Genomic DNA, 27389 nt, shown 5'->3' with positions numbered 1-27389 from the left:
CTCCAGGCTCCTCTGTCCGTGCAGTTCTCCAGGCAAGAATACTGGAGTGGGTCACCATTTCTTTCTTCATGGGATCTTCCTGAACCAAGGATCAAACCAGAGGTCTCCTGCCTTGCAGTCAGATTCCGTACCATCTGAGCCACCAGGGAAGCACTGTCCTCACCAAATGGCACAAAGATCCGTGGGCATGTCTATCTGCCACCAGCGGCATTGCAAGAGGAAAGCGACCACGCCTACCCTCGGATCCCCGGGGCTGGCATAGGGAGGGCTCTAAGGAAGCAGGCGTTTCATACAGGTCGAACTAAGAGCTCTGATGAAACCGTCTGCTCCAAATCCCTGGATCTCTAATGCAGATTATACTGCACCCTGGTGCAGACTGTTACCTTAATATCTCCACTCCAGCCAGCAGGATGCTTGAGGGCCCTCCTTGATCTCATTCCCACAGGCCCAGTATGTCATGGGTGTTCATTTGTCAAACAAGTGAGTGACTTAGTGAATTAGCATGGAATTGTTACTTCTTCCATCATGATAGGCTTTGAAGTGCAATGAGTGTGAGTATCTGGCCCTTGCTCCAAAGACTGTGAACTTGTCACCTTTTGCTTGAGAGCCCACCATGAGGATTGCTACTGCTAAGTCACTTCAGTCGTGTCCGACTCCGTGCAACCCCATAGATGGCAGCCCACCAGGCTCCCTCGTCCCTGGGAGTGAAATGTAATTGGTGTAGGTGTGGATGCCTCTTAAATGGTGCATATAAAATGCCCCAACACAGGTCTTGGCCACCCTGAAGAGCACATAGATGATGCTTATTTCAAAGTCTTTTTCAACACAAAGACATAGGGTAGCAGCCAAAATGGAACACCGTGCTGCCTCTGAATTTCCGCCACCAGATTATGAGGATATAAACAAGAATGCTGCCTGCCACATCAGTAAGCAAACAAGGTTGCGGCCAGCAAGCCATCGGCCACTGTAGCTGCCCTAGACTGTGCACCCTGAGTGGATTCAGGGTGGAGAAAAGCCAGATGCTGACCCTGGATGGTCAAGGTGTGCATCAAAGGAGTGATTTCCATGAACCCAGACTCTTGCTTCTTCCCATGTATAGAACAGTGCTAAATTCAAAACGAGATGTTTAAAGTAGTAAAGTGAAGTCGCTCAGTCGTGTCTGACTCTTTGCGACCCCATGGACTGTAGGCTATCAGGCTCCTCCATCCATGGGATTTTCCAGGCAAGAGTGCTGGACTGGATGGCCATTTCCTTCTCCAGGGGATCTTCCCAACCCAGGAATCGAACCCGGGTCTCCCACATTGCAAGCAGACGCTTTACCATCTGAGCCACCAGGGAAGTCTGTTTAAAGTAGAATTAGCATTAACTCTACACAATCTCTTCCAGAAAATAGAAGAGGAAGGAACTGCTTCTCAATCTTTTTATGAAGTCAGTATTACACTAACATCAAAATAAGACTATAAAAAGGGAAAACTACAAACAATATTACTCTTGCATATAGAAGCAAAAGTCCTTAAATGTTAGTAATTAGAATCTAGCAATAGGAATTACATTATGAAAAAATGAGATTTACTCCAGGCATGCAAGGCTGGTTTAATATTTGAAATCCACTGTAATCCACCTTGTTAATAGACTTTAATAAAACCACTCAACCACATCAATCAGTATAGAAAAATAATTTGACAAAATTCAACACTAATTCGTGATAAAAATTCTCAGAACTTCAGGAATGGAGAAAACTTTCTCAATTTGATAATGAACATCTGCAAAGCCTAAAGATAACATCACACTTAATGGTGAAAAACTACACTCATTTCACTTTAACGTTGGAAACCAGACAAGAATGCCTACCTTCATCACTGCCAAACAAAGAGTACTTGAATTTCTATCCAGTGCAAAAAGGCATGAAAAACAAATAAAAGGCAAACAGGTCAGAAGGGAAGAAATACAGTAGTACCTGTTTGCATATGACATGGTTATCTAGACAGAAAAATCCATAAAAGTCATTTTTTAAAAACCCTCCTAGAACTAACAAGTGAGTTCAGCAGCATTACAGGATACAAGGTCAACATAAAAAATTAATCGTGTTTCTGTAAGCTATAATAAACACACGGACACCTAGATTAAACATACAATGCCGTTTATAACTGTTCAAAAAAGAATTATGTAGGTATAAATCTAGCAAAGCAAGTATAGGCTTATATGATGAAAGAAATTAAAGAAGATTAAAAAAACAGAGAGACATATCATGTTTATGGCTTGACAACATAGTAAAGATTTTAATTAACATATAGGGCAAAGGGAAATTTTCAAAATATTTTTAACTCAATGAAAATGAAAATACAACTTACCAAAATGTGTGGAATGCAGTGAAAATAATGTTTAGGGGGAATTCTATAGCATTAAAAGAATACATACACTAGAAAAGAAAGAAAATTTTCAATCCAGAATGTAAGCTTCCACCTTAGGAAACTAGAAAACAAAGAGCAAATTAAATCCAAAGGGTCTAAAAGAAAAGAAATAATAAAAATTAGAGTAGACATCAATGAAATTAGAAACAGGAAATCAATAGTGAGAATCAACAAACCCAAATGCTGGTACTTTGAAAAGATCGATAAAATTGATAAACATCTAACTAGGTTAACCAAGAAAAAAGAGAGGACACAAATTTCTAGTATTAGAAATAAAAGGACCATCACTACTGATTCCCTGGGTGGTAAAAGGATAATATTTAAATAATATTATGAATAACTCTATGCCCACAAATTTGACAACCTGAATGAAATGGATCAATTCTTTGAAAGACATAGTTTTACAAAAACTCACATAAAGAAAAATCGATGCTCTCAACAGGTCTGTGCAAAACCACTGAAATCCAAGTGGTTGGTATCAAGAGGCAGGGCCTTTGGGGGATCGTGAGGATGAGGCCCTTGAGAATAGGATTAGTGCTTCAATAAAAGGGCCCCCACAAAGCTCCTGAGCCCCTTCCTCCATATGAGGACACGTAAGAAGTCAGCTGTCTGCACCCACGAGAGGACCCTGAGTAGCACCCACACTGGCACCCTGATCTCAGACTTCCCACCTCCAGGACTGGGGGAAATGAAGTTTTATTGTTCATAAGGCACCTGGTCTGTGGTAGCTTATTGTAGCAACCTGAACAGACTAAGATGACCTGTATCTATCAAAAAACAAAATCAATAAATTAATAGCCCCCAAAACAGGCAGCAACCAGCCCAGGTGGGTTCACTCGTAAAATCTACCCAACATTTAAGACAGGAATTAAACTAGATATGGAAAAAAAATTCGTGATTACCAGGGGGAAGAAGGAAGCGGGGGGAGAAATGGTAAGGGCAGGGGATTAAGAGGTACAAACTACTATGGATAAACCAGATAAGCAAGTATCGGGACAGGTTAAGGATGCACTGTACAGCGCAAGGAAATATAGCATTATATGATAATATGTGTCAACGGTGCATAGCCTGTAAAAATGCTGAACCGCATGCTATATCCCTGAAACTAACAAAATATTGTAAACCAGCTATATTGCAGTTTAAAAAAGAGACACATAAAACTAATTCTCTATAATCTCTTCCAGAAAATGGAGGGAAACAGAACGTTTCCTAACTCATTCAGTGAGGCCAGTCTCACCCAAGCTGCAAAATCAGACAAAGACATTAAAAGAAAGAACCACAGACAAATATCTCTTCTGGATAAATGTGAAAATTCTCAACAAAACACAAGCAAATTGGATTCAGTAATATATACAAAATAACAACCAAGTGGGACTTACTATAGGTATGCAAGACTGATTCAGCACTGAAAATCAATTAATATGATCTATTCTGTCAAAAGGCTAAAGAAGAAAAAAAATCACATAATCATATCAATAGATAAAAAATATTTGACAAAATCCAGCAAAATTTTAAAAATTCTAGCCAATAGGATAGAGCAGATGTTTTAAGAGATGTTCTACCTCAACATGATAAAGAACCACTATTGAAAACTTGACATCAAAGTTAACAGTGAGAAACTAGAGGTTTTCCTGATAAGAACAGAAACAAGGCAAGGATATTTGCTTTCACCATGCCTATTCAACATGATGTTGGAAATTCTAGCTGTTACAAAAAGACAAACAAGGGACAAAAGATACACAGATTGAGAGGGGAAAATGAAACTACCTCTGTTTGAAGATGACACAATTATCTATATAGAAATCCACCTCCCAAATCAAAATCAAACCCAAAACCTCCTGAAACTGGTAAGCAATTATAACAAGACAGAGGATAAAGGAAAATATACAAAAGTCAGTTGCTTTCTCATACTCCAGCAATGAAAAATTTGAGTTTGAAATTAAGAACACAATACCATGTACACTAACACCAAACTAGAGAGGCAAAGTGAGAGAGGGAGGGAGAAATACTTAGATAAAAATCTAACAAAATATGTATAAGATCTATATGGTGGTGGTTCACTTGCAAAGTCATGCCTAACTCTTGCAAACCCATGGACTGTAGGCTGCCAAGCTCCTCTGTCCGTGGGGTTCTCCAGGCAAGAATACTGAAGTGGGTTGCCACTTCCTTCTCCAGGAGATCTTCCTAATCCAGGAATTGAACCTGGGTCTCCTGCATTGATTCTTTACCAACTGAGCTACAAGGGAAGCCTCAAGATATATGTGAAGAAAACTAGAAAACTCTGATGAAAGATTTTACCGAAATAAATGGAAAAATATTCTATGTACATGGGTAGGAAGACTCAACATTGTCAAGATGTCAGTACTTCCTAATTTGATCTATAAATTCAATGCAATCTCATTCAAATTCTAGCCAATTATGTTATGGCTATTGACAAACCACGTCCAGAGTCTATAGAGAGAAGCAAAAGAAGGCAGAATACAAAACACAGTATTGAAGGAGGAAAAAAAGTCAGAGGACTGACACTACCCAACTTCAAGCCTTAGCAGAAGCTACAGTAATCAGGACAGAGTTGTACTGGAGAAGAATAAACAGACAGATCAATGGCTCAAAACAGAGAGCCCCAAAATAGACATACACAAATATGGGCACCTGATCTTTGACAAAGGAGCAAAGGCAATCTAATGGGAAAAGAAGAGTCTTTTCAACACACAGTGCTGGAACAGACCCTCACATGCAAGAAATGGATTTGGGTACAGACTCACACCATCTACAAAAACCAATTCAAAATGAGCCACGGATATAAATGTGAAATGCAAAACTATAAAACTCCTAGAAGCTAACACAGGAGACGATCTGGAACATATTGGGTTTGCAGATGAGTTTTTAGGGGTTCCTGGCATAGTCCATGAAAAAAATTGATGAGATGAACTTCATTAAAAATAAAAACTTCTTTGTGGCAGATACTTTCTAAGAATGAAACAACATGTCCCCAACTTGGAGAAAACATTAGCAAAGCATACCTCTTGATAAAGGACTGGTTTCCAACAATAGTCCAAAATATAGAAAGAAATCTTCAAACTCAACAACCTGACACTTGTTGATGTTTCTACAATTATTTATGATCCTTATTCCCTTGGAAAATCCTTGAATCAAGATCAAATTATGTATAAAATCATGCCTTCCGTCCCTCCCCCAAACGACATGTTAGTTGTTCAACAAATGGTGGTAAATCTGAATTGATCAAAACAATTTTTGGATTAAAAAAACTCATCTCAAAGAGTAACTCTTAAAAAGTAGTGGAAGTTATAAACATGCGGCACCTAGAGTCTGTTGAACCTAGCTTGCTCTACAACTTGGAAGTGCCGAGATATGGATGGGTGCCTAGGAGCATGGAATCCTGGGTGCACAGCAGAAGCTGGAAGCCACCGGGAAGCGACTCCAATACCTGCCGGTGTCCTCAGAGAGGCTGGAGCAGGGCCTGGGCATCGGCATTCTTCTTAGCTCCCCAGGTGACTCCAAAGTGTAGCCAGATCACCCCACGGGGCCTGTGCCACAGTCCCACCCGACATCCCAGTGCAGCCATGAGATGGGGTGCGTGGCACACCAGGCAGGGCAGCTCCCAGGCTCCGGTGGGCGCGACTGCTTCTTCCCCACTGGCAAGCGCCCAGCCATGCACAGCAAAACTAGCTGATGTTTGGTTAGCTAGATGTTTTAATCATATCCTATTTAATTGTATTTTAAATTAATCACTGCTGGCTTGCAACACCTCTCTCACAAGCGATGCATCATAGTATCTCCTGAGGACACCCCTCTAGGTGGAAAGTGTACTTTATTTTTAACTCAGCTAACTCCGATGGCTGTCACTCATCTGCCATGTCAAGGGTGCGCCCTATTCTGTCACTTTTAACAGGAAGCAGAAGCAAGACTTTTTGGTTTAGCAGTATCCCCCTGGCTGGGTACTCTGTGTTTCTGAGATTCACGCAAGCAGAAGGGAAAATCACTGGAGTTTTGCTCCAGCCACCCTGAAGGAGAGGTGTGATGACCTGAGTATGCCTGGCCCGTGACCACCGCGGCAGCCAGGAAATGATCGTGTCACCACAGGCCCGACCCACTGCCCCAGCAGGGCCCAGACACTCCTGTGGGGCCGGGGGGACTTACGAAGAAAGGAATCAGGCCGGCTGCCTTGTCTCTCTCCAGGGCTTCCTGCAGCGCAGAAGCTCGCATGGCAAACTTGCCATCAGAAGGGATGGCTTTTAATCTCACTCCACCAATTAAGCCGGCTTTTTCCACGGAGGAGTGTGCCTGCAAGAGAGCGCCAGGTTAGACTCTGCAGCAGCCTCCAGCGCTTCTGCCTGCCTCCTGAGTGCCAGGAGGCAGAGCCTCGATCCCACCCCCAACTCCCTGCACCTCCAGGCCAGGAGCCCTTTCAGGTCCTGAGGACTCTACTTCCGAGTTTCACGATTCCAACTCAGAGGGCAGAGTGCTGGGCTGTGCCTGCAGGCAAGTGTGGGGTCCTGCTCAATTGTGTCTGACTCTTTGCGACCCCATGGACTGTAGCCTGCCAGGCTCCTCTGTCCATGGGATTTCCCAGGCAAGAGTCCTGGAGTGGGTTGCTGTTTCCTCTTCCAGGGGATCTTCCCGACCCAGGAAGTGAACCCCCATCTCCTGTGTCTCCTGCACTGCAGGCAGATTCTTTACCTGCTGAGCCATCAGGGCAGTCTTACACGGAGCTGTATTGAGGGCTTTTTAGTCCACTGGTTTGAATTTGACAGAAGCAGGGGATGCTCATTTGGAAGCACAGCTGGGAAAATGACACCTAGTCATGTCACCTGATGATGATATCACTTCATAAGTGTACTTAGTAAGCTCCTAGTCCCACTCTTATCATCTGAGGCCCTAAAATTGCATGCAGAATATATGACGATGCTCAAAAGCAGCTCTCCTTGTGGTTCGTGCATCCTCTTTACCCTCAGATGAGGAGCAAGGTGATAGGGTTTTATATTTACAACCAGCACCTTGAACTCGTGCTCCTGGGGGCTAATGCTCACCTGAAATGTAGATTCCACTCAGGAGGAGCTGATGGGAGGTGACTCTCCCAGAGGGCACATCCTTTCTCATTCCTGCCCTGTGTATGTGGCTTCCCTAACTCCTACAGGCTTCCCCAAAGAGCATCCCTCAATAAATGGTGAACCCTTAAAGCCCCACATCAGACCTTGCTCCTTGGAAACGTGAACCCAAAGCCACAGAATTAAGCCTTAGAGCCCATGGCTGTCCACTCAATGTGACGAACCCACCTGACTCCTATCATCTAGGAGAGTAGTAGCCACACAGCATCCTTGCAAGAATCTAGAGAACCCCACGGATCACTTCTCTCGGGTGAAATTCCCTCATGAAAACCCTGCTGGGAAAGGCTACCACCTAACATTCATAGCAACTTATCTCGGCATAGATACATGGAGACCTACACATGCATTTTTAAAAGTTTTCTCATGTCTGTCTGGGAAACAAGGGAGAAATAAATAGAAGTGAATAGTTTTCGTCCTCTGTGGGCAGCTCTAGCGCCTGGAGTTAGAGTACACACAGAGACAATCCTCCTGACAAAGCATCCAAGTATGCATAGTATATTGATTTCAGGCTACATATGTTTATTCCCTAGAACAAAGCTGTCACAGTTGAAGTGCTTGGCTTAAGAAACTCATTAAAAATATTACATCAGTGATACAGAGAACAAACTTTTGGACATCAAGGGGGGAAAGGGGGGTAGGATAGAGTGGGAGACTGGGACTGAAATACACACACAGCTACGTATGAAACAGATAAGTGATGAGAGCATACTGTGCAGCACAGGGGAAGAGAAGGTACAATCTATTCCTAGGGTGTGTCCTAAGTCACCCTTAAAACACGCTTCAAAGTACAGTCTGAGCAGGCAAAAACTGATCCCACTCGCATGAGGTACCTAGAAGTCAATTTCATAGAGTCAGCAAGTACGTAGATGCCAGGGGCTCCCCCTCCTCCAGGGGTATGGAGGGGAGGGGTAGTGGGGACTTAGTGTTCAGTGGGTCAGAGTTTCAGTTTAGGAAGGCGAAAAACCTGGCAGACAGATGACAGTGAGCGTGGCGCAACAGTGTGACTGTACTTTGCGCCACTGAACTGTACGGTGTGTGTGTGAGTCACTCGTCGGTCCAGCTCTTTGCGACCTTGTGGACTGTATCCCACCAGGCTCCGCTGTCCATGGAATTCTCCAGGCAAGAACACTGGAGTGGGTAGCCATTCCCTTCTCCGGGGATCTTCCTGACCCAGGAATAGAACCTGGATCTCCCACACTGCATGCAGATTCTTTACCATCTGAGCCACCAGGGAAGCCTGAACTGTACAGTTAAATGTGGTCAAAATAGCATGTTTTATGTTATGTGACTTTGCCACAATAAAAAAACTTTAAGAATGCTATGTGGGCAAAGCTAAATCAGCCTTGTGGAACCAAAGCCTGTGGTGGTGCCATGTTTTGGGTGCCCTCTTGACTCGTGGTTCACTCATGGAGCTGCTGCTCAGTGCCCTTCCCTTCTGTTCTCTCTCACACAATTGCGTTTTGCTTTGCTTTTTAACCTTTTTCAAGAAGGCTGATCATGGGAACTGATCATGGACCAGATGCCCCCACTTGCAGAGATCTCTAAACCTTATAAAGCACTGCCTCACCCTCGTCCTGGTGCAACCACTAGCTGGCAGAGCAGCAGCACCAGGTGGCAGGCCCTTTGACCCTGTCTGATGGTTTAAAAAAGCCTTTGAGAACTGACGTGATTGGCCTGAGATCACAGAATTTAAAATAGCAGGGCTGGGATGTGAGCCCAGGTCTTTGAGCCCTGAGCCCCACATGCGGCTCCACTACGCCGTGCTGAAGGCAGCCAGCTGGCCTCAACACGAGCTGGGACAGGTGGGGTCGGGGTGATCTCACGGCACGTTTATTCTCTTTCCAACCTGATCTGCTAAGTTCCCACTGGCAGCCTACATCTTTTCTTTAGCAGAGGTCCCTAGCTTAGTGACACCCGGGGGACTGTTTTTGGATTGAAACAGATACTGCACGGTCTGTAGTTTTTCCTTTTTTAATTTTTGGACACACCCTGAGGCATATGGAACCTTAGTTCCCCGACCAGGGACAGAATCCACGGCCCCTGCAATGGGAGACAGAGTCTTAACCACTGGACCACCAGGAAGTCCTCGGTGTGGTTTTGACTTGACACCACAAACCATTCCACCCCAGGAGGCTCAAGGAGGCCCTGGGCACTGCACTCACCTGGTCAGACGCGTAGGCCACCAACTTCTCCATGATGGCAGCCTGCGTCAGCTCCGGGGAGGCGGCCTGCAGGTGTCGGGTCACTTTGGTCCGAGCGGCCAGCAGGGCCACCAGGGTAGCTTCACTGGCAGTTCCCTGAATCAAAGAAAAGGTCAACAGGGCCTCCCAATTGCAGCCAGGGAATCATCTCTAAATGTGAGAGATGTGACGTGGGGTCTTCCTATTTTCTTAGAAGATGCGCCTGGAATCGTCAAGCCCGTTCTCCCATGCAGGGGAAAGGCTGTGCGCCTGTGACTGACACTCCAGCTCTTCTTACCAATTCAGCATTGCTTTGCCTGTTTCATAAAATACCCGCCAGCACTCACTGGCGCTTACTAGGCATCCCTGCTGCAGACTTGGCAGACACGTTCCCATGGACACTTCCCAGTCTGGACAGGACGTGCTGGTGCGTTTCCCCCAGAGGAGGAAATGGGACCCAGGGCACAGCTGCGGGCACTGCTGCACACACAGCAACTTGGACACACACGTTTGTCTGTTTTCACAGAGGGGCTGCCTCTTCTTTGAGACCCAGAAATTGCCCTGGAGGGTGTTCCCCAGTCACTAATGTTACAGGCTGAATCCCTCTCCCCCAGATTTCATATGTTGGAGCCCTAACTCCCAATTTCTCAGAATGTGACCACGTATGGAGACAAAATCTATGAAGGGGTCACAAAGTCAAAATGGGCCTTTTAGAGGGGCCCGTGGTCCAGGCTGGCTGGTGTCCTCATAGGACAAGGAGCTGAGCACATGTGCCTGCACACACACACACACACACACACACACACACACACACACACGCGCGCAGACGTGAGGCCACGTGAGCACACAGGGAGAAGCCTCGGGAACGTCAGCCATGCTGCCACCGTGACATCAGATGTCTCGGCTCCGGATGATGAGACAAGCCTGTCTGCTGCCTGGGTCATCTGGTCTCTGCCTCTTCGTTGTGGCAGCCTTATCAAGCTAACACAATGAATGTCAACAACTTATTTTGGCAAAGGAATCAAGGATGCAAAATTCACTCCTCTGAGGGTGGGTGGTGGTGAATGAGAATATAAATTCAGCACCTACTCCGTCAGCCCATCTAAGCTGCAAACTAAGCTCATTTTTAATTGTATCATGTTCGGTTGGGAAACCTATGTTCAGAGAGTTTAGGTAACTTGCCCCAAATCAACTGTAAGTGAGCAGTATGGTTAGGAGCAAACCCATATCTGTCTGCAGGGACTACTCCATGTGTGATCACGGAATCTTATGTAAATCCTGGAAAAGACCATGAGCTGAATAGTATTACCATTAGAAAGAAAAAGTCTAAAAGGTAGAGTTTTGTTGACTGTGAGAAAGAAATTTATAAAATAAAAACAGTCATAGTTCTGTAGAGCTCTGCAGCTCCAATGCATAAATTCATATATACACATCTGTAATCTTAATTCCAAGAAAATACACTGGTCATAGCAAACACCCTCTTCCAACAACACAAGAGATGACTCTACACATGGACATTACTAGATGGTCAATACCAAAGTCTGATTATATTCTTTGCAGCCAAAAAAGGAGAAGCTCTATACAGTCAGCAAAAACAAGACCAGAAGCTGACTGGGGCTCAGATCATGAACTCCTTATTGCCAAGTTCAGACTTAAATTGAAGAAAGTAGGGAAATCCACTGCCTCCTTCATACACACTGACACGGGAAGCTCACCGAAAGGCACGGGCCCGGGGGTGCGTGTCCTTGTCTTTCCCTGACACTCCTGTGTGAGCACAGCTCACTCTCAACATCACCCTCTGTCGGAGGCCTTGGAATTCCCACTACCCCCCAGTGTCCATGCTTCTCTGAACCATATTCTAAGGAAAGGCTTGAATCACTACAACAGTTCACAGTGGGTTTTCCTTTAGGCGCTGTCCATGCCTTGAAAGAAAATTCCCCTTCTTCAGGCAACAAAAAGTGATTTTTCAAAAATATGCCAATGAAAAACTGTCAGCCAAGCACTTCACTGCAGGAAATCTGTTTCTTTTACTTTAACCTTTGCTTCCGCTTGCTTTTTTTCACTAAAAGGATACTGTTTATACGTAATGACCTGCCCCAGGGAACCCTGCCCTCCTGCTTGAATATTAAACCAAAGTGCCTTGGTTCAGGACCCTGTCCACCTGTGGATGGGAGTGCTCAGGTGCTCAATTGTGTCCAGCTGTTTGCGACCCCATGGACTGTAGCCCACCAGGCTCCTCAGTCCACGGAATTCTCCAGGCAAGAATACTAGAGTGGGTTGCCATTTCCTTCTCCAGGGGAATCTTCCCAACCCAGGGATCAAAGCACTGACTCCTGCATCTCCTGAATTGGCAGGCAGATTCTTTTACCACTGAACCACCTGGGAAGGAAGAAATTAATACATCCCCTGCCCGAGGCTTGCCATTCTAGGAGGTAACTGCAAGACTGTTTTGTTTTACTTTGCTTCCTCAACTCCTGTCTCTTTCTGTTATATAAAAGAACTTGGCATCCAGACCCCCAACAAGAAGGCTGAGACATTACTCTTCCATTTTCTTGGCCAGCCAGCTTTCCCGATAAAGACGTATTCCTTGCCTCAACACCACATCTCTCAGTTAATTGGCCTGTAGTGCAGCAAGCAGAGTGGGCTTGGACTGGGCAACAGCTTGGTGACAGGCGCAGCAGACAAGTGGGTCTCTGGCCTCTGCTGGAAGCAGGTTTGGGCCAAGGAAGGGACGGGGTGCCTGCTCTTGCACACAGAGCAGTAAGGATACCTCTGTTTTCCTGCCGCAGACAAAGGTTGCCATGGTGAGACTGCGGCAAGGCAGAAAGAACCGCGGTGAACGTTGCCACTGGCTGCTGATGCTGGAGCAGGAACACCCTTTCATTTTCTTAGTTTTCAAGTGTCGCCCCACACACAGCACGAAATTGGCCTTTCTTCCACGAGAGCTTTCAGAGCCAATTAAGAGACTATTTCCATGGCCCTGTTTGTCCAGCTTAAAGGATGGTTTGCCATTTGACGCAGACACCCATCACAGGGCCGACGCCTGGCAGCTGTGATTATGGCTCTGGGGGGCCAGCATCCCCCCCGGCTGTCACCAGGCTCAGGCACTCCGAGCCCTTGCAAATTAGAGGCAATCAGCCTTGTCAGAGGGAAGGCTGGGCTTCCTGCCTCAAACACAGACATGATCGACTGCTTTCCTCGAGCAAACTGGGTGGACAGGACTCCAAGGGGGTTTGTATTGAGTCTTGGGCTGAGGGACGTCAGAATTAGTCCCAAACAAATGCCTGAGCTTCTGCTGTTTCTAGAAAATGGAAGTGCCTTTAAAGGAAAAGGTGATTTAAAGATGAAGCCCACGGCAGCATGCCCATCTCTGGACATTCACACCCCAGCCAAGGGCCAGGGGCAGGCTGAGGGGACACCCTGGCCTCCAGCTCACATGTACACCAGCTTTGCCTTGAACTAGCTCAAGCCCAGGGGCCCCATGCACTATGTTTCTGAGCCTTAACCCACTCCTCATAAATATTTGGAGGTTGAGAAATGAACACAGAAAACAGAAGAAATAAAGCTAAAACACAGCCTAACTCTGAGTGGGCGTTCAACACAAAGTTGGTATTATTATGATATACATGCCTTGGATGATGAGGGATCTGTAAGATTTTTGAGTAGCATCAAATGAGAGAAATCATTTGATTTCGGGCTGCTGAAAAGAATTAAACATGAAACTGTATTTGTCCTGATCTCCAGTGACCCAGAAAAACTCTTTTTTAAAATTGTTGTTTGTTTTTGATCTTTGGTGGAGCTGGAGCATTCGTGCTGAGGCTCAACCAGGCGAGCCTCAGAAGAAAGCTGAGGACCCTCTTAGGGGATTGTTGACCTTCATTCTAGAGCGTATCCTTTGAAATATGACTCACGAGTGGAAGATGTGATACTATACACATTTCTAGAGCTATTCTGTTTATATAAATTGTGACACCGTAGATAGTCATGCAAATGGAAGGAGACCACACATGTTAAACATACCATACTTAATTTTAAAAAAGGAGAAAGTCATGCAATAATAATATTCTCAAAGACTGAACAATAGGAGGACTTCCCTGGTGGTGCAGGGGTTAAGAATTCACCTGCAGGGAACACGGGTTCAATCCCTGGTCTGGAAAGACGCCGCATGCAGGACAATTGAGCCTGTTTGCTACCACTACTAAGCCTGCTCCGCAGAGCCCAGGCTCTGCAACAAGAGAAGCCACCGCCGTGAGAAGCCTTCACTCAGGGACTAGAGAGGAGCCCCTGCTCACCGCAGCCCATGGGCTACAGCCAAGATCGGGCACGGCCAAAACTATTTACAGATAAATAAACAGTGGGGAAAGCCCACAACAAAATGGTAAGTAAAACACCCCACAGGAGGTCTACATGATGTATTGTATTATCCCAGTTCTGTTTCTATTACGTACATATGTATGTACACACGCAGAGGTATTGAAATAACACTGGGAGGAAGCTGCCCCAAAGTGTTCCTGCATCTCTTCCCTTTATCCTATGGATGTCTAGTTTTTGTTAGCAGAAAGGAGATGATGCTTTTAAGTTGAACAGCAGAGCCAAAATTGACGCTGAAGGTAATCAGTCGATACTGTGAAAAATGGAGATAGTGATATAAAGAAAACCACGAGAAATTCCCCCAAAATACAGAGGAGAAAATGACCAAAAAAAAAAAAAAACACAAAAAAAACAAACAAACAAAAAAAAAAAACGGAAAATGCCAAATAAAAGTGGAAAATGATGGAAGAGGTACCCAAACCGTGGAAAGCTAAAGTTCCTCTAAAGCAGAGTATAAGGGACCGAGAGACAAAGACTAAGTTACAGCGGGAGGAAAATGTCCCCGGGTGAGGGAAGAACTGATTCTCAGATTAACTGGGCTTCCCAGATGCTGGGACATGCGGTCAAAATGAATAGCACAAAGGGAAAAAGTGTATCTTGACAAAAATTGTGGAATCGGAAAGAAGAAGGTCTACCGTGAGGGTCCATCTTGTCGTGAAGCATCAGATCACCCGCAGGGCTGGAATCCAGTCGGACAGAACTCACCACCAAGGTCCCCATGGCAGCCTGCCTCTCTCAGGCCCTGCTCTTTGTTGGCAGTGGAGCCCCAGAGAGTCAGGGACCTGAAAGCCACCCGACCCCCCAGCAAGGGGAGATGCAGCTGAAGGGGCATGGACTGGGGCTGCGGATAGCAGCCCCTTTCCCAGGCTGGAAGCGGCTTGGAGCTCAGACCTTTGTGTGTGGTTTTTCCCAGGTTGCCCCAGGCTGCATCACCTTGACCAACAGAAAGCTGTCCAAGGTGGCCAAAACATTTGCCATTGTGAGAAAAGTCACTGTTGCCGCCATGCCTAAGTCCCATGCACAGCACCGTATTGAAGCTTTGCATACTCAGAGTGAAGGATTCATTTCTATCAGCCAGCATTCAGGAGGGAGCGTGCTATAAGCAGAGAGGTGAGACAGGAGGGGACGAGGGAGTGTGGTTGAGCCTGGCCAGGCTGGGCAGGAGACAGACGGTTTCATATAGAGTGACTCAGCAATTCTCTTATCAGTCCTGCTAATAAATGGTTTGGTGACGCTCTCAACCATAATCCTTTTACAAGAGCATCTGTGACTGATTTTCCCATCCTGACCCCGAGCCAGGATATGATTTATCTCCACACTGGCAGAAATCGCAGGGTCCCAGTTGAGCTGACAGAAGGAGAATTCTCCTCTGCCTTTAGTGGGGGCCATGCAGCAGGTCCCTTAGTCCTGTTTTTCCCTAGCAGAATCTGCCAATATTGTCACCGCAAACACTTTCATGACCATCCTAATCTTGGGAGCATTCCATAATCCCAACCTGCCGGAATGATGCACAGTCAACTTCATTATCAAAACTCTCATCCTGGCCGTCTCCTTTTTGTGAATCTGAGCATCACAGCCAGGACTCCAGTACAGTCAGCCTATATCATATCTCTGTCTGCCACTAACACCGGTCCTATGATGTCTCACTGCCCATCATCACACCAGCCATCCCATCGCAACCATCAGAAAGAGATCTGGCAAAAGAGTTACTCTGAGAGAGTAAGCAGGCTGTAGGTCACAGGAAAGTCAGCCCTGGGTCATGCCACAAGGCTTGTTTATCGAAGAGTATTCCAACATCTCTGAATGAGATGACACGAATGCAGCATCAGGATGACCAGACATGCTTGTTCCTGGGCCCCCCAAAGACTTATTGAGGGTAAAAGTGAGACTCCCTCTGTGGGTCCCTCTCTCCGTGACGCTGACCCGCACTGGTTTTGTTTGGGAAAATAAAAGATGCCACGCTTTCATCCTGGAAGCTGAGAATCCCCACTGTATTTGGAAGAGGGACCCTGCTAAGGTGATTAAGTTAAGAACCTTGACAGGAGGGGGAGGGGGTTATCTTGGATTATCTGGATGGACTCTATCTAATCTTGCGGGTCCTGAAAAGTGAAGACGCTTTCTCATTTGTGGTCAGAGGAGAGGTGACCTGAAAGAAGGGTCAGAGAGATGGCACTTTGCAGCCACTTTGCAGACAGACGAGGTGCCATGGCACAGGAATGTGGGAAACTTCTAGAAACTAGAAGAGGCAAGGACAGAGTCTTGCTTGGGACTTACAAGGGGTCAACCCTGATTTTAGCTGTGAGATCCATCAGGCTCCCACCAGAAAGAACTGTAAAATAATAGGGTTAGTCAGCCGATTAACATGCTAGCATTTAAGACCCCCGGTGAGTCGAGCAGCCTTGAGCCTGGAGACGGGCTTGCCCCCCATCTCACCCGGCCACGCCAGCAGGTGACCTCACACTGAGGCATCCGGGCCTGAGCTCCCGTCAGCCAAGTGGACACAAACACAGCTGCTGTGACTGACTCTCAGAACCTTTGAGAAGACGATATTTGAGAAAGGAAATTTTTTTTCCCAAAGTAGAGGGGGCTTTCCCTGTGAGGGTGGTGGGTTGATTAGTGTCCCTCTTTGCTGCTAGGAAAGAAAACAGCTGGGCAGTCCTAGTTTCCTGAGTGGCATTCGTGCCATAGATGTCCCGCTGTGCCTGTCATTGTGTGTCCCATCCCCTGATGCACCGTCTGGCACGTAGACACTCTTAAAGACATGTGCTAGATGAAGAATACATTTAATCATCACATCGCAAAGGCAGCATCTTTAGGTGGATGGTGGGTCCCCATGGTGCAGCTCTTTCTAGAAGGCTCTGCAGCACTGGGTCACGGCTGCCACTGCGGACGGCCCTGTGTGGTGGTCAGATTGTGGCTCTGTGGTCAGATGGGTGTGGACTCAGACCCTAGCTGTAGAACTTACCTGCTGGGCATCGATGGGCAAGCTACCTGACTGCTCTGAGCCCTAGTTTCCTCGCCTGTAAAACAGAGGTTGAGAAATGGTCCCTAATCAGAGCGCTATTGTGAAAATTAAGTTTGGGCCTGGGAAGCACTCTGGTACGTGGGGAAGCAATGGGGAACCGCACACGCCTCCACTGTTGTGTGTTTACTTCTACGCACCAGGCAAATGACAGCCACCACGCTGCCCACCATCAACGGCGGCCTGGGAGTGAGAGATGGCTGGGGAGCCAAACCAGACGCAGAGCTTTCCTAGGGCTCTGCTCTGCTCATTCTCCAGAAGAAACAACGCTTGCGGGCCACCTGCACCCCGGAATCCAGATCCCGCCCTCTCCGCCTTACCTGGATCACCCCGCCGCCTTCTCCAGCTTCTCCAGCCAGAAACGCCTCGGGCAGCTGCAGCATCTTCCCCAGCCAGTCCATCATCACCGTCTCGAGCTCCGTGCATGCTGGGCTGGCAGCCTGTGGGCAGGAGGAAAGGATGAACCACAGGCAGCTGCCCTCAGCTTCCCACCAGCTTGGGATCCAGGGGTATGACAAGCAGGGGAAACTTCTTTACTCCTTGATCAGCTGAGCAAAAGGTTTCGAACATTTTCAAAAGGCCCATCCCTGGAGGGGTCTCACTCTGAAGGTGCGCTTACACGTGGTGGAGCTTCTGGAGCAGCAGCGGCTGGACCATTGCCCCCAGCAGCCCCACGCTGCCGCCAAGGACCACTGGCAGGACTTGGTGCTGAGAGCTGGCGCCCATAACCTTCCGCTCCGTCTTGCCCCTGGAGAGCCAGGAAGGAGCCATTCTCCCTGGGGCCCAGGTTGGCTGCTGGGGTCCATGTTCTCTGCATGGGGTTTGCAAGTCTCTACCTGCCTCACCCACAGGCTCAGGTCCTCTGCCCTCCAGGGCTTCTCCGTCATAAACCTTTAGGGGCTGGTGCCAGAACAAGGGCCTAGATCTGGCTGGATTTCAGAAGCAATGGCAGGCTTTATTCATTCACTGACCTCTAGATTAAAATCACCTGATCCCAGGTGCTATTCAAACATCTCCCAAAGTTTCAAACATGGCCTCCAGCCATGACTTGGGAGGATAGCAGGGCAGGAAGGCACTGACCTCTGCGATGACCTGCCCCACAGCTGCACTGTTCCCAGGCCAGCTTCCTCATGCAACCGTCTGTTTGTTTATAGAAGGACCTAGTACGGCTCTCTGGTGGACCCCGGTCCACAGTCACAGTGCGAGGAATGAGATGGGCTGAGTGGAGGAGGTGAAGCCCCGGGAAGCCCCGTCTCTGATCTTGCATTCCAAGCTCTGGGATGGTTCTCCTTGTGCTCAGGAGGGGGTGAGCTGGCCACAGGCCCTACCTGCAGATGAACCAGCCTCTCCAACCATGCGGGTCTCACTGTGGTGCTCGGGGTGCCCTTGGCCCTCACACGTGCCCCAGTTCCCCACATACTGTGGGACAGCACCATCCAGGGGGCACCCCCATCCCATCCTGGCCAAGGCCCCCTCCAGGCATGGGAACCTGCCTCACTGCTCAGAGCCCAGGGCTCAGCCAGTGCCTCTTAGAGACCGTGAGGCAGCCCTCCAAGGCCCCAGGGCACCAGACCATCCTCAGAACAGACTGGGAAGGACAGGTGCCACCACCCTGAGGGGCAGGGGGCTCTGGGTTGGAGTCCGAGTGGAGTCCACTGTCCTGTCTGATGTAAAGAATGTGCTTTAGGGGACTTGTGCTCTGAGGGTCCCCAAGGCCACATGGGCGGCACCCAGGCTGCTCTTCCAAAGAGAAATCCCTGCAACTAAGGCAAGAGCTGAGGGCTGACCCTCCAAGTCTGCCTCTGGGATGCTGAGGCGCCCTCCCCCAGCAACTCTGGGCCCTAGGCTAGAGAGGAGCAATGAGGGAGGGGGCCAGAGCCGGGGGTCAGGGGGTAATGGGGGCGCTGAAGCTGAGTGTTTAGGAACTCACAACTTATTAGTGCCTGAGGCCATTATTCAGCACGAGTCTGGAGTTATGAGTCTGCTCAGCTACTTAGCACAAGCAAGCAGGCACCCTGGGCCCAGAAGGCCGAGCTCAGACCCTGGCCTGGAGAGAGACCCTCAAACATGGGCAGCCTTGGGATCCCTCACATAGTCAGCAGGCGGCCTTTCTCTGGAGTGCTCTGTATGGAGGAAAGCCAGGAATCTTTCCTGTGGTATTGGGCTGGGATCTTTCTAGTCCTTTTTACAAAAAAGTTTTTACTGGAGCATAGTTGATTTAGAATGTGGTGTTAGTTTCTGCTGTACAGCAAGAGAATCAGTTATGTGTATACCTATATCCCCTTTTCTTTAGATTTTATTCCCGTCTGGGTCATTACAGAGAAGGACATGGCAACCCACTCCAGTGTTCTTGCCTGGAGAATCCCAGGGACGGAGGAGCCTGGTGGGCTGCCGTCTATGGGGTCGCACAGAGTTGGACACGACTGAAGCGACTTAGCAGCAGCAGTAGCAGCCTGGGTCATTACGGAATGCTAAAGAGTTCCCTGTGTTATATAGCAGGTTCTTATTAGTTCCCCACTTTATATGTAGTAGCGTATACATGTTAATCCCCAGCTCCTAACTTACTCCTCCCACCCCCTTACCCCCTGGTAAACACAAGTTTGTTTTCTATGTTTGTGATTCTAGTTCTGTTTTGTAAATAAGATCATTTGTACCATGTTTAAGATTCCGCCTATAAGTGATATCATATGATGCCTGTCTTTGTCTGTCTGCCTTCTTTCACTTAGTATGATCACTTCTAGGTCCATCCACAGTGCTGCGAACGGCTTTACTGCATTCTTTCTTACAGCTGAGTAATATTCCACTGTATATAAAGACGCCCCGGGGTTGGTGTGGAGGCAGGGCCCATCCCCTGCTCTCAGCAGTGGCACTTCTGCTGGGCTGGGGTCCCTCCTGGGACAGCATCCATAGCCAAGAACAGAGCGGGTGGGACCAGGGCAGTCATGTTTCTCAAACTGCAGATGGTCTAGAAACCCCTCGTTCTACTTGGGAGACATGCCAGTTCCCAGGCTTGAGCTGCAGAAACTCCAGGGCCTCTACTGTGGTCTGAATTCAAACCAAGCACCTCTAAACACACCGCTGTGCAGAACTGGCTTTTGGATGTAGACAGACTCCCCCTCTGCTTCCCTGAACTCCAAATTTCCACGCGAGTCCCCCTCTGCCCAGACCCAAGTCCCTCTCTTCCCACAGGGGTGGCGCCACCAGCTCACTGCCTGAGTTCCGGGTGCATGTCCCATGGGAGAATCCCAGCACCCACCCCCAACCCCCACCAACACTCACTCACCCAGGAGAAGCCGATGCAGCCGATGGCCCCGCACAGCATGTCCGCGAGCATGGCGGGGTACGAGCTGGCCGTGGGGAAGTAGGCGAAGAAATAGGGGCTGTGCCAGTGGGTCACCTGCGTGGGACACGGGCAGTCACCTGGGGCCGGGCGGCAGCCCTGCGGGCAGGGGCCGGGGTGCTTGGGTTTGCCACAGAGAGCCAAGTCTCTATTAACAGAAAAACCTTGTTTTAAATTCTGGCTAGAAGTGTCAGCCAGGAGGCTGCCCCTGAGATCCCATCTCTTTGTGTTGAGATTGCTTTTCCTAAAACTGCTCCAAAAAATAGTCTATATCAGAAAAGGAGAGAAAAAGAGAGAGATTTGATCTTTGAGGTTTCCTCAACTGCCTACTTGGAGAAGGCAATGGCACCCCACTCCAATACTCTTGCCTGGAAAATCCCATGGACGGAGGAGCCTGGAAAGCTGCAGTCCACGGGGTCGCTGAGGGTTGGACATGACTGAGTGACTTCACTTTCATGCACTGGAGAAGGAAATGGCAACCCAATCCAGTGGGTTGCCTGGAGAATCCCAGGGACAGGGGAACCTGGTGGGCTGCCGTCTATGGTGCGGCGCACAGAGTTGGACACGACTGAAGTGACTTAGCAGCAGCAGCTGCTTACTGCAGCTTCCTCACTCTCCTGTCCAATCCATTCCCAGCTAATGGAGCAGAAACTTCTGGGTTTGGCAGTCTCATGGAAATGAGATGAATCTCATGAGATGGCACCTGGAGGTGGGGCCTCTGGGAGGTAAGGGGTTGGATGCGATGGAAAGGGTGGACCCTCTGCACAAAAGAAAAGCCGGGATGAAAACCTCCCAGGATCCAAATCTGTGGGAACCTTGACCTTGGATGCCCAGGCTTTGCTCCATGAGAAGAGGATGCATCTGTCCAAGCTGCAAGCGGTGGGATCCGCCACTGCAGAGAGGCTGGGACAGCCCTGGGTCTGACATTTAACTGCACTCCTGGGAGGGATTTTGTGCTGAGTGGCTTGTCACATTTGCACAACCTCTGGGCTGGTGAGAACCAGATTCCTGCTCTCTGCTCAAAGCGCAAATGTCACAGGAACTCCTGGGAGGAGGAGAGTGGGGAGGTGCCCTGGGCTTAAGGGACCCACCAGGGGACCCCATGGGTGGGGGCGCCTCACCCCGAGTGTCAGGGTCTGAAATTCCAGGCCCTGGGCTCCTGCCTAGAGCTGAAGGGGTGAGGCTGAGGGTCTGAGACCCCTTCCACAGCAGTGATGGTGCCTTTAGGTGAGTCCAAGGAAAATCTCACTATGCAAGCATGAAGCTGCAGTGCAGTTTCCTTTGAACTTGAGCTGTCTGCTTCCCTGCAAGTGACTCTTGGGAGACGACTGTCCTGGGTGCTCCCCACTTCTGTCTGCAGCCCCGAGTGTACCCCATACCCAGGCTCACGGACCACAGAAAAAGAGGCCCACTTTGGTGGTCCATGCTGCACAGTCTCAGATGAAATACATGTTTTTTCCTTGCACTGATCACCCCTCTGCTGATTTAACTTATTTGAAACTAACCATCTCTCTCACATCCCAGGGTCTCAGGGCAGGGGATTGACCTTGTAACCAAGCAGGACCCTATGGGGCTGGGAACAGATCCCTCCCCCATAGCCTTTGAGGTGGCTCCTCTCTGAAGTACCCAGATAATAGTATCTGACATGCACTTCCTGCGTTGTTTTACAGATGATAAAACCCTCACCACATGGAAGAAGTCAGTTACTTGGTGACCATGAGCACATAGCTCCCAGCCTCTCGGCACCTGAGGATTGATCACGTGAACCCCTGTGATCCTACCCGTGACCTCACGATCAACCAACAAGAGGAGGAGCTGATCACCACCCTGAGACTTTAACAGTGCTTTCCGGAAACCCCCCGGGAGTTCGGGCGTTTTGAACATTAGCTGTCCTGGACTCCTTGCTGGATGCCTGCAGTAAATACTGCACTATCCTTCACCACAACCTGGTGTCAGTTGACTGGCTTTACTGCACAAGGGCCAGTGGACCCAGGCTGGCTCAGTAGCAAGCTAGGCTGCTGGAGGGAGACATGGTCACCACCTTTGGAGCCCACACGATCTGCAGCGAAGCCCGCTTCCATCACTTACTAGCTGTGTGACCTTAGGCAGATCACTCAACCTCTCTGGGCTTCCGTTGTCTCAGCTATAAAAGAGAAATAACAAAGTTTCTCCCCAAGAAGATGACTGTGAGGATTAGGGGCAATGATCCAAGCGCATCGCCTGATACCCAGCAGGTCCTGAACTGACAGCTGCCCTCCCCTTCTTCAACCATGGATGCAGGCTTACCCCAGGCATGATGATCTTCTCGACGTCCTCAATGATGGCCTCGAATGTCTCTGGCTCCTGCGGGGCGGTGGTGGGGATCAGGGAGCGCAGGTAGCCTGGACAGACGTCAGGGAACACCTGGCGCCCCTCGATGCCCTCCAGGTAGTCAGCCATGTAATCCACCATTTCCTTCCCCCGCCTGCGGAACTCGCTTGCATTCATGGTGACTGGCCTTCCTCAGACGCAAAAGCTGCACAGAGAGAAAAGGAATCAGTTGCAGATGTGATGATGTTTCACCTGTAGTGGAGCAGATCCAAGCCAACCACTGGGGCTGCCTGGGCAGAGAACCAAACACCCCAGAGTCCACCCAGACTCCAAGTCAGGAACACTTTTCCATGTCCAGATGGGGTAGAAGTAACCCTGGATTTGGAGACTGTAGCAAAGTAGTTATTCTGCTATTCACCAGCTACTCAGCTAGACACAATGCCACGTCTCTGTCTCATTTCTCTTTCCGTCTGTATCAGGAAATGGACCAGGCACACATTTATTTCCATGGTCCATTGCAATTTTAATAACAAGCCTTGGTTTACAAATCTTGCCTTATTCTTCATGGGCTGTGGGACAGAGACTCTCTGAGTCTCTCTTTATCTGAGAAAAGCAGATGACCGTGCTGATCTTTCCGGAAGGTAGAAAGGCAGTCACATGGCCTGTGTTCAGCATGAGCAGAGCCTGGATAGGATAAGGCCCATCAGCAAGGCTTCTTTCTATATCTTGACTTTCTATATCATCACCAGATGGAACCACACCTCTGCATGCAACCTGCTTCCTTCCTCATCACATAATAACATCCAGATGACCCCGGTCCTCTGTGGTGGTAATATTCCATAAAGAGGCCATGAACTCTGAATTAGCGAACACCAGACCTTTCCCAGGGGAAATCAAGGTTACATTTCTGCACATTTCTAGTCACATTTTTGTCAATCAATCAATACATAATCTCTTTCCTGTGCCCTTTCGTGTGTTAGTCGCTCAGTTGTGTCCAACTCTTTGAGACCCCACAGACTAGAGCCCACCAGGCTCCACTGTCCATGGAATTCTACTGGTAAGAGGGGGCAGCCATTCCCTTCTCCAGAGGATCTTCCCAACCCAGGGACCGAACCGAGGTATTCCACATTGCAGGCGGATTCTTTACCATCTGAGCCTTCAGGGAAGCCCCAAGAAAGCTTGAATTAGCTCTGATTTGTAACCAGGCCTATTGAATCCTACTACTGTTGTCCAGAGACATCACCGTTTGTCATTTGAAATCAGGCATGTATGCATGCTAAGTCACGTCAGTTGTGCTGGACTCTTTGCTACCACATGGACTATAGCCCACCAGGCTCCTCTGTCCATGGGATTCTCCTGGCAAGAACATTGGAGTGGATTGCCATTTTCTTCTCTAGGGGATCTTCCCCACCCAGGAGTCAAACCCGTGTCTTTATGTCTCCTGCGTTGGCAGGCAGGTTCTTTACCACTGGCACCACCTGGGAAGCCCTATTTCCTTTTAAATACACTTTATTTAATACACCTTGGCCCCATTGACTTTGAGCTTCTGGCCAACAACTCTCTAACTCATGAATGTCGCTTGTCTAACCCATGTGTTTTCTCCCTAAGGCACCTCACAGCCTTCTCGCATGTAGGACTGTCAGCACTATATTTGGGGGCCGTTTTTAACAGGTAACCAAGAATAGCATAAAGACACAGCAGTAATTAGACCACTGGCTGAAGCAACTAGGCAGAGCGCTGCCTTATTAGATTCTGCTGGCAACAAGCACCTTGGGCAATTTAAATTTTTTCTCCTTTTATGTACGTGCGCCCAAGAATGATCAAAAAGGCACCGTTGTGGCGATTAACAATACAAATGAATTGTTGGGAACAGTTGCACCTGCATATAGGAAATCTGTGAGTAGGAAGCATGGACTATATTTTCCAAACTGGAAATGCGAACCACACAAAGAAAGAAGAATATCCATCTAGAATCCCACCACTCAAAAATTCTGGCACACACCCTTCCACGTTGTGTCTTTTAAGAGACAATTGTAGGCTAAGTCATGGATACATTTCTTAATTCTAATAGTTCAAAGACTCATACATGAAGATTGGTTTTCCTGTGGGAGTAAGTGTTGGGAGATGCTTCTACAAGCCACTGTATCTGGCTGATGACCTTGAGATCACGTTCTCAGCACTTCTTCCGTTGTTTTCCATCATCTGTGTTGCTTTTCTTTCTTTTTTTGTGACAATTTTAATGTTAAACATGTTAAGATAGGTTTTACTCAAGACTGTTGAGTAAAGGAGAGGGAGACTGTCTCCCAAATACAACAGGGGTCAGTGGGGATTTCCAAAGACAGGTAGAGTTAGGAAGCAGATGCTACTTTACTAAGAATGGTTTGGCTGGGTGTCCAGGTGGAGGAAGAAGAGCTGAATTGTATCCCAAGGGTAGAAGCTTTCTTGATAAACCAGCTTAGCATGCTTTTCTGCTACAGCTGGGCTCAGCTCCCTGAGGAGCAAACCTGCACTCAGAAGCGGGCTCAGAGAAGCCTGGCTGAGTCTGGCTGGGGAGAGCGTGTCTGCAACGAGGAATCAGCCTGATGGCGCCTCTCCTCTCTTGGCCTTCTGTCCAAAGCTCTCTGTTCAGATATCCTCCGTGAATAGTATAGAAGGCACGCATGGAAGGTTCCAGGCTCCATCAAGGTTACTGACTGGGTCAAACCTCTACATCCAAATGACTGTGTGAAGTGAAGTGAAGTGAAGTCGCTCAGTCGTGTCTGACTCTTTGCGACCCCGTGGGGTATAGCCTATCAGGCTCCTCCGTCCATGGGATTTTCCAGGCAAGCGTGCTGGAGTGGATTGCCATTTCCTTCTCCAGGGGACACATTTTTCACATAGTGAAAATATGAGTGACAGTGACTGGATATGATATAGGATTTGACTCTAAATTTCAGCAACAGCAAAGGCTAAAATAATAGCATGAGAGACACCAGACTGAGTCTTTGGGTTTCCACTGCACCTTTGTGTTTCATAAGCTGCAGGTCAAGGGAGCTTATCCAAAATATCGTGGCCAGAGCTTCCACAGGCTCTTAGTGCGAAGCCATGAAGCCTTCCTTCTGTGTACACTTTCAGGTTCATAATTCCTTGGGCCTGAAGGCTTCTAAATTTAGTTTTCAACTGGAATAACTCTGATTACGTCAAATGTCACACATAGAGTAAAACTAGGTTTTACTTCAAATTGACATATTTTAAATTGACTTGATTCAAATTCAACCAAAATTGCATCAAACAGATGATCTTTTTGCTAGCTTGTTTTCTTTCATGAAGTAATTATGAGTACATTTCCCAGGCTGATAAATACTTTTCTATTGCTTGATTTCTTCCAATTGCCTAGTGTTCCACAGGGTGAATGTGCTGTATTCACAGCGTATATCTATTGTTGACTATCTGCGTCATCTCTGGTTATCACCTACCTCTGGTGTAACCTAACGGCCAACCCTGCATCATAAAGAGCTAAAAGACTGCACAGCATGACAAAGATGCCACAGAGGTTTCATTTTCCTCAACTGAAAACAAACACCATAATAAAGCTCTGTCTCAAATAATTCTTATGATTATTAGATAAGTACATGGGAACAGCTGAGGAAAAGAGGCACAAAATAAGCATTCAATACACGTTGTTAGATTTTCTATAAAGCACTGAAATATACAACCTCAATCTTTTGTTTCTTCAGTTTGTTTTGTGTCAAAATTTTCTTAAGCATTTATTCTATAATTTCTTTAGAACAAATTATCGTAGAGATACATATTTTGTGTGCACGCTCAGTCATTCCATCATGAGAGAGTCATTCCACTCTCTGCCACCCCATGACTGCAGCCTGCCAGGCTCCTCTGTCCATGGGATTTCCCAGGCAAGAGTACTGGAGTGAATTGCCATTTCCTCCTCCAGGGGATCTTCCCAACCCAGGGATGGAACCCAAGTCTCCTAGGTCTCCTGTATCCATTGGCAAGTGGATTCTTTACCGCTGGGCCACCTGGTTAAAATTACAAGTATGGCCAGACTTGTCCCCAGAAAATATTTTTGCCAAATTACTCACAGGGACTGTACGAAAACTCTAGATTTGCCGCACGATTGCAAACACTGGGCTTGAGATACATTTTAAGCTTTGCCAGTCAGGCAAAGTTTCATGATTTCCTTTTACTTTGATTTATGAAGACAAATAGTTTTCTCACATGACTTTGGATAGTGGTGTGAGATTTCTTTTCTTGGATTTTCTTTTTAATGAACTGCTTGTTCATTACATTTTTTTCTACTAGGATGTTAGATGTTTTCTTATTTAATTGCAAGAGCACTAATATAATAAATACTTGCACCCTATAATAAATACTTGCACCCTATGTGGGATGTATTTTGCAGACATTTTCCTCATTTTTATTTGATCTAGGTTTGCTTTTAATTTTATTCTGACCTGTAAGAATTCTAATGTAGTCAGATCTCAGGATATGTTTCTTTGTGATTTGTTCCTTGTGCAAGACTATTAAAAAAGGCTTCTTAGAGTAAATATTCGCACAACCTCTATTTGCCCTACTAAGGCTCCAGGGATGCTCTGAGGCTTCAGAAGGATGCTTACGTTCCTGGAGTTT

General features: G+C 47.6%; 1 protein-coding gene across 6 annotated transcripts in view; it reads right to left on the bottom strand.

The window, feature by feature from the left end:
• DDC (dopa decarboxylase) overlaps positions 1–27389 on the bottom strand; it is a 94588-nt gene that overhangs the window by 50278 nt on the left and 16921 nt on the right. For 3 of the 6 annotated variants that reach the window (XM_004007693.6, XM_027968422.3, XM_004007692.6), the window contains exons 2-6: positions 22740–22968; positions 20397–20510; positions 17434–17553; positions 9703–9837; positions 6573–6716 (exon numbers count right to left, since the gene is read on the bottom strand). In XM_004007693.6, coding sequence (XP_004007742.3) covers positions 6573–6716; positions 9703–9837; positions 17434–17553; positions 20397–20510; positions 22740–22940 — 714 coding nt within the window. In that variant the 5' untranslated portion in view covers positions 22941–22968. The remainder of the gene's footprint in view (positions 1–6572; positions 6717–9702; positions 9838–17433; positions 17554–20396; positions 20511–22739; positions 22969–27389) is intronic. The other 3 variants (XM_012176274.5, XM_042248335.2, XM_042248334.2) reach the window with 2 other exon arrangements.

This window comes from Ovis aries, chromosome 4 (assembly GCF_016772045.2).
Source record: "Ovis aries strain OAR_USU_Benz2616 breed Rambouillet chromosome 4, ARS-UI_Ramb_v3.0, whole genome shotgun sequence".
NCBI lineage: Eukaryota > Metazoa > Chordata > Mammalia > Artiodactyla > Bovidae > Ovis > Ovis aries.
Note: the sequence above shows the minus strand (reverse complement) of the source record. Positions and strands in the feature narration are given on the sequence as shown.